At 39.6% G+C, this 12,580-nt stretch overlaps 2 protein-coding genes across 2 annotated transcripts; both read left to right on the forward strand.

Moving 5' to 3' along the window:
* The first annotated feature begins 319 nt into the window (after window positions 1-319).
* LOC129739546 (uncharacterized) lies at window positions 320-2,253 on the forward strand. The gene is made up of 2 exons (XM_055731027.1): window positions 320-545; window positions 619-2,253. The coding sequence occupies exons 1-2, from the start codon at window positions 411-413 to the stop codon at window positions 2,119-2,121; spliced, it is 1,638 nt and encodes a 545-aa protein (XP_055587002.1). The 5' UTR covers window positions 320-410; the 3' UTR covers window positions 2,122-2,253.
* Window positions 2,254-8,571: 6,318 nt separating this feature from the next.
* Window positions 8,572-10,895, forward strand: LOC129739547 (uncharacterized). Its single transcript, XM_055731028.1, has 2 exons — window positions 8,572-8,711; window positions 8,775-10,895. The coding sequence occupies exons 1-2, from the start codon at window positions 8,586-8,588 to the stop codon at window positions 10,284-10,286; spliced, it is 1,638 nt and encodes a 545-aa protein (XP_055587003.1). The 5' UTR covers window positions 8,572-8,585; the 3' UTR covers window positions 10,287-10,895.
* Window positions 10,896-12,580: the final 1,685 nt, after the last annotated feature.

Raw genomic sequence — 12,580 nt, forward strand, 5'->3', positions numbered from 1 at the left:
CAGCAAAACAACCATCAGAATCGAAAGATCTGCATGAATTTTTTTCTTACGAAGCCTTTCAAACCGGTGCATATTCGAAATCAAAAGTTATTATGCTTGCTTGATGCACGTCTTACCTACGATGAATGTACCTACGAAATACGCGTGCAAAGGAAATGTATTTTGAGACGTTCTACCTAGATGCGCTCACTACCTACACATCTAGCCCTTAACCAACACATCGAAATGCTTAAGTCATTCACCGACAACGAGAACAAGATAAGTCCCCGTTCATTGATAGCATTGAATTCATCGTTCCTCCTTAGGTACACTGCCTCCTAGGAGGTAGTTGCGATTGCCTGTCTGCCAGTAGCAGTTCGTTGGAGATTGTTCTTACGATCGGATCAGTATTTGGGTATTTGGTGGTCATCATGGAGAAGCAAAAAGACGATCAAAAATACGTTTTCTACGGAGGACCTGCCAGTGAAAGTGTGGACGCGGGATTTCGTTCTCTGGGAGAACTTATCATCAAACGGTTGCGCGAAAATGGGAACGGAGTTGGATTTGTAAGGAACCTCATATAAATTAGTCGGTCAATGGTATCAGTTGACCAAAGCCCTTTTCTGATATTCATTTTAGATCGATGGAGTGTCTGGACAAACTACGACATTCGAGGATGTGTTGGAACAATCAGTGCGACTTGCCAATCGCTTCCATCGGATTGGTATCAAGAAGAATGCTGTCGTTGCGATCATGTGTGAGAATCGCATCGAGATCCCACTGATCGCTTTCGCTACCATCTACATGAACGCCATACCGGTTCTCTTGAATCCGGCCTATACTGCTAGAGAGTTGGAACATGTTTTGAAAATTATTCAACCAAGAGCTATATTTGCATCTTCTGCTGCACTCAAAACTGTGCTGGAAGTATCGAGTAGGGTGCCGAAAATTGGGATGATCACGCTGATTGGGTCTAAGGATCGTCCGAACCCGAAAATAACTCTACTTCAAGAACTTTTCGACCGCAACAAGTTAAAAACAGCTAAATTTTTCACACCTCAACCAGTGAATCTGAAAGATCAGGTGGCGCTAATGGTCCTGTCATCGGGGACCACTGGATTACCCAAAGCCGTCCAATTGACGCATTATAATGTGATGACAGTACTGGCAAATTTACGTGAAAGTAACAAAGACAGTCCATTGTCACCAGATGATTGTGCTCTTGGTTTGATGCCATTTTTCCATGTGTACGGTTTTATCGTACTGCTGGGTGGGTTGACAAACGGCCGTAAAATCGTATCATTGCCGAAATTTGAGCCGGATTTGTTCCTATCGACCATTGAAAAATACAAGGTAGCTTCGGCTAGTTTGGTTCCACCGCTTATGGTTTTCCTGGCCAAGCACCCTCTCGTAGATAAATACGATTTAAGTTCGCTTCTGATGCTCGGTTGTGGAGCAGCCCCGCTGAGCAAAGAAATTGAAGATTCGGTCCGCAAACGTCTTCCCAATGTACAGATGATGGTGACGGCTTACGGAATGAGTGAAAGTTCCCTGGCTGTGCTGCAGAGATCATCCGGCAAGGCAGGAAGCGTCGGCAAGGTTGCCAAAACGAACTGGGTAAAGATCATAGATGTCAATAGTGGAAAAACCCTTGGACCCAACCAAGTGGGCGAGATCTGTGTCAAAGGTCCCATGGTTATGAAGGGGTATTTGAAAAACGATAAAGAAACTCGCTCGATGATCGATCAAGATGGTTGGCTGCACACCGGAGATACTGGATATTTTGATGAAGATGAAGAATTCTTTATTGTTGATCGGATCAAGGATCTGATCAAGTACAAAGGTTTCCAAGTCGCGCCCGCCGACGTCGAAGCTGTTCTACTAACAAATCCGTCAATCAGCGATGCGGCAGTGATAGGTCTACCCGATGAAGCTGCCGGAGAACTTCCGATGGCCTTTGTGGTCCTGCAACCCGGGAAACAGCTAAACGAAGCCGATGTGCAGAAATGGGTGTCGGACAGGATGTCCAACCATAGTCATTTGCGGGGAGGAGTCCGGTTCGTAACCACGATACCTAAAACCGCGAGTGGAAAAATATTGCGTCGAAATCTGAGAGCCGGCCTGAAAAAATCCAAGCTATGAACTGCATTTGATTTACGAATGACTTGCGTTGATAAGATGATGATAATAAGTGATATGGGAAGATTGTTTTTGTATAAAGGTAGCCCTCCTGATACTGTTATATGGATCAAATATACAAAAAAAGATTGTAAACATGTCTTGAGTTTGTATGCCGTATGTGCGTGCTATTGTAAACTTTACAATCCGAAAGATAAACCTAACAACTTAAAGGTTGAGTCAGTATTGATATTGCAGGTAGGGAGGGAGTGGGTGGGGGGTTCCTGAATTCAAAATTATCTAAAAATAATACCAATACCAAAAATACACAATAAATAAGAAATGGATTTTGACCATAATTTTCTTTCTCATAATTATCACACAAACTTAAAAAATTTCGATTACCATTTCGTTTTACCATCTTTCTGGCATTCGCGACTTTATCAACGTTGCAGTTGGCGGATCGTTATTGAAAAACTATCCGGTACAACTGTGTTCGATGTTTACTCTTGGGCTCGAACTCGCGGACATCGGCTCAGGAGACAACAGACTTGCCAACTGAGCTATATCACAAGCCCAAACTTAAAAAATAATAAATTTTACTGATGAATAATTCGAAACTTCCAAAACAAATCACAATGAAAGTTATCAATGATATTTTCGGTAAGTCATTGATAATATTTTCAAAATGGTGTTTCAAAAAAACTTGTAAGCAGTCTTGTTTTAAAATTTGAAATAAAAATTTTCAAAACCCAGATTCAGAAAAAAAATATTCTAAAATAATTGTTATTTATTATTAATCTAAATTTTTTCTTCATTTTCAACTGAACGGTTGATTGAAAAATTCTGCTGTTGTGTTTTAAACTTGAAAAAAATAATAATCGTGATTTGAAATGAAAATTTTTAATAAGGAAAAAAATAAAGAACACCAAAAATTCATAATTGAAAAACATAGACAAACTTATTAAAAATTTTCCTTAAAATTTAAATAGTTTAACTTTAAAATTCAGTTAATTCAGGGGTGTGTTTAAACCCTTTTAACCCTTATTTCATGTTACCTGTTTTTATTCATATTTCAATTAGATAAATTTTTATTTGCCTTTTCTTTTTTTAATTTCAATTCTTTTAGAAATTCTATGTAAAAATTATTTCAAATTTGAATGATTTTTTTTGTAGGCATCATTTTAAACAAATTACAGCATCAATCAGAAACAATTATTTTGAAATGAGTACTGAAATAGGGTTTTCGAATTGCAAAACAAGGATGATTCCTCGATGCTGCGCGACGAGGAAAAAAGCCATCCAGAGGATAAGGTTCTGAAAATGATTTTGCGGCTTCCACCTTGGCACAGCACCGAAGATCTTCATCGGATTGCAGGCATTGAATCGATCGAAGAGATGGCCAACAAAATCATCTCCAACTTCAGAGGCAAAACGATGCAGTCTTCCATCGCAGAGTTTCTTTCTCTCTACAATTAGTTTAGTTTTAGGATAGTTTTAGTTTTTAGTTGTAAGTTTAAAATATTTTTGACATTACAGGATGTTCTCCTACAAAAAAAAAGCCGAATAAATAAATTTTAGTGATTAGTAAACTATAGGGCTCTGGACAGTTCATTATTGAACTGAACAGCTAATTTAATGTAATAATGTAATATAATTTTTTTTTTGTTTCTCAACACACGGCATTCGCGACTTTATCAACGTTGCAGTTGGCGGATCGTTATTGAAAAACTATCCGGTACAACTGTGTTCGATGTTTACTCTTGGGCTCGAACTCGCGGACATCGGCTCAGGAGACAACAGACTTGCCAACTGAGCTATATCACAAGCCCGTAATATAAATGTAATGATGAATTGGTACGAATAAAGACATATTAAAAAAAAGGATGATTCCATCTTTTTTGGTGAAATTTTATCTTTAAATTATTTTACAAAATCTAAAATTTTAGCTGTATTTTTTTTTAAAGTTTCATGAGCTATTCTATCTTCACCCTTTCCCTCTTTCAAAGTGAGGAGGGTTCAAAAACTACCAAAAAAATATGTTAGTATCTAAATTGTATGCCACATGCTACATTTGTCTCCATTTTTTTTATACGTTTTTGACTTATGCTAAATAAAATAGATATGAAAAATTTTTTTCTCTCCCGACTCCGCGCTCCGCCCTTTTGATTTTTTTTTTCGATTATAGTCGTTTTACCATCTTTATGGCATTCGCGACTCTATCAACGGTGCAGTTGGCAGATCGTTATTGAAAAACTTATCCGGCACAACTGTGCTCGATGTTTGCTCTTGGGCTTGAACTCGCGGACATCGGCTCAGGAGACAACAGACTTGCCAATTGAGCTATATCATAAGCCCGCCCTTTTGATTGATAAGTGTTCGACTCATTCGGAAAAAAAAAGATATGGGTGCCCCCTACCTTTTCCTTTCCCATCCCCCACTACTTTAGGAGGTAGGCGTTTCTAATAATCATACCCAATTTTTCGCACCCAACACTTTTGGTTCCATTGCATTGGTTGATAATTTCTAAAGCGATACAACAAAATCATATGGAACACCCTCTCTCCCTCCTCTCTGCTCAAGGCGGAAGGGTTTATAACAATCATAGAAACATATCTCTTGACCAAATACCATCCCATGTCAAATTGGATTTCATTTGCTTGGTGAATTCTTAAGTTATGCCAACTAAATCGTATTAGGGGGGCCTTTCTATGTACTTACTGTTTTTCAAATAATGATAGAACCATTTCTCGAGCCCTAAATCTTATCCATGTGAAGATTGGTTACATTTCTAAGATAAGTTCTCAAATTGTGCAAAAATGACACATGATTTATGCTTCTCTTCTCCTGAATGCTCAATGCATAAATGAACACCTTTAGAAAATCGTACACAAAAGTATGTAAAAATAAGTCAAAACAACCCGAAAGTTCAGGAAGCCGCTAGTATGTAAAAAGGATGATACGAAAAATTATGTTGTAAGGCTGGTACGGACGAGTATGTAGAAAGTACGCAAAAGAACGTAGGGCTCTGTGAACTGAAATGTATGTTAAAATCACATTAATTACGAAAATTTCTGAACTAAAAATAAGAAATTTAGAAGCAGGGATATTTTCTTTCGAATTGAATCATTTTTTTCTGGATTACGCTAATTTTTTGTCTATAAACTATAAAATTAAAGCAAACTGGCTCCGTTTGTTCACCCGAGAAGTTCTTAGCTGGGGATAATTTTGAAGTAGCATTAGCATGATGGGTAAACCAGAAACCACCGTTATAAAGGGTGATACGGTCAACATTTGGTCAATATTAACTTGACGTATTTCTTTGAATTGTGCAATTAAAAACCTGGACACCCCTCATTTTGAAGGTATGTGTGTGTAGAACGTTGCTCCTATTTTGATTTTGGAATTCACTCTTCAGTTGTCAAAATGCCGTCCAAGAAAGAAGAGCAGCGTATCAAAATTTTGCTAGCGCATCGCGAAATCCGAGCTACTCGCACGCAAAGCTAGCAAAATCGCTAGAAGTTGCCAAATCAACCGTTACAAATGTAATTAAAGCGTTTGTTGACAACCAAGAAGTCTGGATTCGGGGGGAAATCGAAAACCGGAAGCCGGTGAGACGACAAAGAGAGTTGCCGGGTGTTTCAAGCGAAACCCTAACCTCTCTCTCCGAGATGCCGCAAATAAGCTGAGTGTATCGTCTACAACCGTGCATAGAGCTAAAAAACGAACCGGACTATCGACTTCCAAGAAGGTAGTGGCTCCAAATCGCGATGATAAACAAATTATGACGGCCAAAGCGCGATCCCGGAGGCTGTACACGACGATTCTGACGAAGTTTGACTGCGTGGTAATGGACGACGAAACCTACGTTAAAGCCGACTACAAGCAGCTTCAGGGACAGGAGTTTTATACGGCAAAAGAAAGGGGAAAGGTAGCAGATATTTTCAAGCACATGAAACTGTCAAAGTTCGCGAAAAACTATCTGGTTTGGCAAGCCATCTGTACCTGTGGCTTGAAAAGCAGCATTTTCATAGTTTCCAGGACTGTCAACCAAGAAATTTACGTGAAAGAGTGTTTGAAAAAACGTCTGCTGCCTTTCCTGAAGAAACACGGTTGTTCCGTACTGTTTTGGTCGGATTTGGCATCTTGCTATTACGGTAAAAAGGCCATGGAGTGGTACGCCGCCAACAACGCAATTCGGATTTGGAAAAGCGAAAGCCTAACAAAATATTTTTCCTGAATTTTATACTAATTAAACTTGAAAAAGAAATTTAATTTGATTTTTTAAATAAAGGATTTCACCGATTTACAAGCGTTTTCCCTTAACCAAATTTTGACCGTATCACCCTTTAGCATTGGTCACTTCGGGACATCGGTTAGCTTGGGCTGGTCATTGGGCTGCAGATTCTTGGGCTGGGTGTCCAGGGGAACCGGGATTGGCCGGTGAGGTTGTAAATCCAATAGAAGAAAGAAATGGCCAAAAAATGGCTAAGAAAAAAAGGAATATTACGCATGCTTTTTGGTTTGCTTGGTTGCGGCCGGGATTATGGTGGAATCGGCATGTTGCTTCGGAACCTAAAGAAAACCAACAACTTTCCTACAATTATGGACAAAAATTGAATAAAACATACAGCAGAAATACATGTTTTCAAACTTACCGAGAGGAGCGAAGAAGTTTTGATGTTTTCGGAAAGACTTAACCGGCAGTTTTGGAAAAGCTGTGTGCGTGCAAGTAGGATGCAAAATACAGACAGATTTTCTGGTGGTGCGAGTGAGAAGCACAACGCCGTCATTCCCAGTTTTACATACTTTGTAGTTATTTCAACGGAGAGGAACTTCAAAAACAGAAAGAACTGGGAAAGTATGTAAAATTCACCGAGTCTCCGAAACTCACCGCATGTAAAATTGAACGAACTTCAAAGTATGTACTTTTTACGGTTTCAGTAAAAATTTATTAGCGTAAAGGGATTTCAAATAATCATTAGACTGCCCCAAATGACCCGACTTTTGAAAAAGTTATACGCTGCAGGCTAAAATTGATCCTGGGCCTAGTACAAGATCTCATGCCAAATTTGGGCCAGATCGGACCACGGGAAGGGGTCGCTCAACGAGCCTGAAGTTTGTATGGGATTTTAAGACATGGGATGGGATTTTAAGACAAGGATGGTATTCATCACTGTTAATGAGTCGGGGCGGTCGAACATATTGACGCCTCATTAACAGTGATGAATACCACCGTAAAAAAAGTTACCCCATTTTTGAAGCTTAATAACTTTTTTATCTTAACTCTTATCGATATGCAGTCTTCGGATGAAATATTTGTCATAATTCAGGCTTTGAGAAAACTCGTTTTTGAAAGAAATCGGTCGACGGGAACCAAAGTTATTGATGAAAAACTGGATTTTCATGTTTCTCCCGAACAAAATGTCTTAAAATCCCATACAAACTTTAGGCTCGTTGAGCGACCCCTTCCCGTGGTCCGATCTGGCCCAAATTTTGCATGGGTTTTTGTACTAGGCCTAGCATCAATTTTAGCCTGCAGCGCACAACATTTCACAGGTTTTAAATTTTCCATACAAATTTGAGGCAGTCTAATAATCATATTACCATTTCTCGTATCAGATGCTCTCTCATGCCAATTTTGGTTCTATTTACTTGATTATTTCTCAAGATATGCAAAAAATTGTAAAGGAGCTCCTTCCCCTTTCTTTATTTCTCCATTGGAAGCAGGGAGGAGAAGAAACATCAATAGGAACTTTTTTTGTTCTCAAATATCCTCCCATGCCAAATTTGGTTCCATTTGCTCGTTAAGTTACCCAGTTGTAAAAAAATTGTAAGGGAGCCCCTCTTCCTCCTTCTTCCTTTTTTCGTTCCCAAATACCCCCCCATGTTAAATTTGATACCATTTGCTTAATCGATTCTCGAGTTATGCAAACATTTGTCTTTTGTTTGGGAGGACTCCTTCCCGCTTTATGTGAGGGGAAGGGATTTCAAACCATAATTGGAATCTTCCTCGGCCTCCAATACTCCCACCTGCCAAGTTTTACGCAAATCGGTTAGGAAGTTTCCGAGTCTATAGGGAAATCACAGACATACAGACAGACAGGCAGAAATCCATTTTTATATATGAAAATATGATTGGTTTTGTTTGTGTATTTGGGCCTTAAATGATACAAAACATACACATGAAGTGTATAACAAAAACAAATAAAAGAGAAGAAAATTTCAACAGCATTAATAAAAAAAAAGATTTTTTTTGGATTGTTCAGTTCTGATTTATTGAGAAACAACACAGATATTCCTGTTTGGACAGTTAAATTCGCAACAGATAAATGATAAGCGCCTTGTCTCGCTCGCGGTATATACTATCTGGTCAGTCAACTCCTTCTGATGCTGATAACAGCCTGCGAAAAACAAGAACGTCGGGCGCAATTGCGTACGGCTCTCCAGCAACGGCTTAGTTCGATTGCGCGAATCTTGACGAGCTGATGGCTGATTCTTCTGGGCGAATCTTTTACGGGGGAAATTTGATCCACAGCATCGATTGTGGCTGCTCTTCACTGGGTGCCTTGGTCTCCAAAAGACTGCTGGAAAATGGCGATTCCGTTGCATTTGTGGGTGTCGATATTCGGATATTAATCTTAGGGTGGGACTGACTGTTCATGTTATTTTTTCAGATCGATGCCATAACTGGAGCAACGGTAACGTTCCTCCAGCTTTTGGAGCACGCAAAACGTGTTTGTGGACGGCTGGAGGCTTTAGGTATAAAGAAGGGGTCGATCGTTGCGATCGTGAGTGAAAATCGATTAGATTTCTCGATAGCGGCTTTTGCGTCTTTCTTCAGAAATGCCACCGTAGTTCCGCTCAATCCAAATTACACTGAAACGGAATTCAACCATGTACTGAATATTATCAGACCATCTCTGATTTTTGCATCCAATAAGCCGTTGAGCACATTGGGAAAGGTCAACTCTCAGCATCCCTATATTAAATGGTTCGTATCGTTGGATGATCAAACCCTTTCAGGAAAAGATTTTAAGCTGAGCGATTGGATCCAAGAAAGTCGGCAAGTGACTCTGAAACTGGATCCTGTAATTTTGAAGAACGATGTGGCAGTTATGGTTCTTTCATCCGGTACCACAGGTCATCCGAAAGCTGTCCAGCTGACGCATCACAACGTTATGACCGTACTGGCTTATATGCGTGAAGATCCGCGTTACACTGACCTTCCGGAACCGGTTCGTGTGCTTGGGTTGCTCCCATTCTTTCATGTGTACGGATTTATGCTTATGATGAACGCCAGCTGTAATCGTTATCCGATGGTAGTTCTGCCTAGATTCGAAGCTACCCTTTTTCTCCAGAGCATCCAGGAGCACAAAGTATCTATGGCCAATCTAGTACCACCACTGCTTGTGTTCCTGGCCAAAAACCCTGCTGTGGAACGCTACGATCTTAGTTCCTTGAAGACAATCTTGTCTGGAGCCGCTCCGATCAGTGTAGACATCGAGAATCAAGTCCTGAAACGATTACCGCACGTCGAAAGCATACGGGCCGGATATGGTTTAAGTGAAGCATCCCTCGGAGTGATATCGAAGTCCAACTTCAAGCCTGGCAGCGTTGGACGAGTTCACAAAACCTGTTGGGTGAAGGTGGTCGATGTTGAATCCGGAAGTACTCTTGGAGCGCACCAAACGGGAGAAATATGCATCAAAGGACCACTGGTCATGAAGGGCTACTACCGGAATCCGGAGGCAACCCGGCAAACCATTGATTCCGAAGGATGGCTCCATACCGGCGATACGGGTTACTTCGATCAGGATGGAGATTTTTTCATCGTCGATCGCATCAAGGATCTTATCAAGTATAAAGGATTCCAGGTGGCTCCAGCCGAACTCGAGGACATCCTACTGAGCCATCCAGGAATCAAAGACGCGGCCGTCATCGGACTCCCGGATGAGGCCTGTGGAGAGCTCCCGGCGGCTTTCGTCGTACTACAGCCAGACCACTCGTCCAGTCTAAGTGAGCAAGAAATTCGCGTTTACGTTGCCGAAAAACTTTCACCGCAGAAGCAATTGCGTGGCGGCGTTTACTTTACCGCGGAAATTCCCAAAACGGCCAGCGGTAAAATATTGCGGCGCCAGCTCCGGGACCAACTGACTCGGGAACGGCGGCAAAAGGCAAAGTTGTAGGAATTTATGGGCGAGCGCACTTTGCCCATCCGTCCGTCGATGATGTATCTCGGCGAGGAGAGTGGCAAAAGTGATGTGCAAAGTGTCTCTCCATCATCGAATTTGAAACTTGTACCGTTGGAAAATAAAGTTTTCTTCTTCGAAGCATCAGTATCGCTGTTCGCTAGTGCGGGTTACATTTCCGGAGTTTTACGGTAAATTGGAAACTAATAATTCACAAGCTGGATGATAATGTACCTTCTGCTGGAAGTTGGTTTATTGATCTGCTTTGGCATGATTGGAAAGTTGCGTTTTTCATGCACGTGCCGATTAGGCTTTCGGTGAATGATAGTATAAGTTGAAAAAAAGTCAACTCAAGGAGAGAAAATCGTTTCAAATATAGGTAAGGTGAGTATGAGTGGTAACAAATAGATTTTTCTGTATTATCAGATTTCTAAAAGCCAATACAGATAAAATACAGATACAGAGTGCAAACCTCCAGATTTATATAAATTTTTCAAAAAAAAAATAAATAAATAAAATCATCTGTTGATGGACTGTCATTGGGTTAGTTCAGCAAAAAATTACCGTATACAGAGGGAAGATGTCTACTATATAGCAATAAATAACTGTGGTTTTCTTCGATTGATATTTTTCGGTGATATACGACGATAAATATAACTGCTGTTTTTTTACATTTCGGCTGACTGAATTTCAGTCATCCTCAGAAAAAAAACTTTTTTTGCCACGCGTTTCCTTTACGGCCGTCGTACGATATTTGCCGTACGACGGCCGTAAAGGAAACGCGCGGCAAAACAAGTTTTTTCTGAGGATGACTGAAATTCATATAAATTCATGTAAAAATATACTTATGTAAATATTTTTCCTTCACTTATTTGAAGACTATCAATATTATGAACAAAAAACCAAATAAAAAAAATTAGCATCATATTCACGTAGTAACAAAAATTATTTCATGTCAGATGCACTCAATTCCAAAAGTGTGGTCTGTAACCGGACCTAACGAATTACTTGACTGAAATTTGTACCAATAATGGCACAAAAACGTACACACTACGATTGCATTTTTTCCTCTCGGGATATTAATTCTCCGAACCACAGGAGATCTGCTTAATTTACACGAAGTTTGAAAGAAAACCCTCCTGAAACTCAGGACGTTTCATTTCTCCTGTACCTGCAGACATTTCTACGAGTGCACAGAAATTCCCCTGAAATGATCCTTTTCTTTTCTTTTCTTAGACATATTTGTTGTCATTTTTTCTGTTGTGCAAATTTTCTTTCTCTTTCTGTTATTGCGATAAAGAAAATTCCATAGCAAAACTTTGCCTGTAAGTAATCAAAACCGTTTATCGTTTGATTCAAACGGCTGAAATCCCCGCAGCGGCTGCTTCAACGTTTCAACAACATTCAAAACAGTCGCGTTGATTGCAAAAAAAAAAATGATAAGGAGTGCAGTGATTTTAACTTTAAGTGAAAAGTGGAAGTTGAATAAATTGTTTTATAAAAGATGTTTTTTTCTTTTTTATTAAAAATGATTCCAAAGGTTCATATATAAGGGGTAAACACACCGTAAATTATAGGAGAAACCCGTTTGGAACCTTCTTCTTTCGTATTTCGTGAATATGTAGCATTTTCCCTGTGATTCGTGAAGTCGTTACCCCGAGCGATATAATTGCAACCTTAGTGTGTAACATCCAGACAAAAAATTTGAAAACAAACTAATACAAACAGAAATATGACGATAAACAAGAATTTTTCGGTAGAAAGAAATTTTCAATTTTAAGTTGACCGATTTTTAAGCTTAAATTCTAGTCTTTTCTTGATACTTTTTTTTTATTATTTTCATAGACCAAATATATTTGGTAACTCAAAAACCTAATTTCTGCTTATTATGATGGCAAATTTGTGCCTCGGATCTTTTTTATCCGATCAGCTTCGGAAGGTTAAATGCAAGTTTCGAATTCTAATTAAGATGTTCAAATGTCAGAAATCAAATTCAGTCTGAATTCGGTTTAAAATTCATTTGAGAACTCACAACAATCTTTGGGGGCAAAGTACGAGATATCTTATAATTCGCTTTCCACTCTATTTTCTTTCTTTTGCCGCCGACGTGGTCTAGAGGATAGCGTCTTCTAAGCCAGAGGTCATGAAATCGAATCTCGGTCACGGCATATACTTTAGTACTTTTTCTGTGGGCTGGGGGTTTCAACATTTGTAAGATGCTAGCCATCATGTTCTTAAAAGATGTACGCCTTAAAGTTAAGTTTGGATTAGATCTCTTCAAAGAAACATGA

Source organism: Uranotaenia lowii, chromosome 1 (assembly GCF_029784155.1).
Source record: "Uranotaenia lowii strain MFRU-FL chromosome 1, ASM2978415v1, whole genome shotgun sequence".
Classification (NCBI taxonomy): Eukaryota; Metazoa; Arthropoda; class Insecta; order Diptera; family Culicidae; genus Uranotaenia; species Uranotaenia lowii.

Excerpts from the sequence above, each read along its gene's own strand:
- LOC129739546 (XM_055731027.1), top strand. The coding sequence starts at position 411 with ATGGAGAAGCAAAAAGACGATCAAAAATACGTTTTCTACGGAGGACCT. Across the intron at positions 546-618 it reads ATGGGAACGGAGTTGGATTT|ATCGATGGAGTGTCTGGACA; the intron begins GTAAGGAACCTC and ends TATTCATTTTAG.
- LOC129739547 (XM_055731028.1), top strand. The coding sequence starts at position 8,586 with ATGGCTGATTCTTCTGGGCGAATCTTTTACGGGGGAAATTTGATCCAC. Across the intron at positions 8,712-8,774 it reads ATGGCGATTCCGTTGCATTT|ATCGATGCCATAACTGGAGC; the intron begins GTGGGTGTCGAT and ends TTATTTTTTCAG.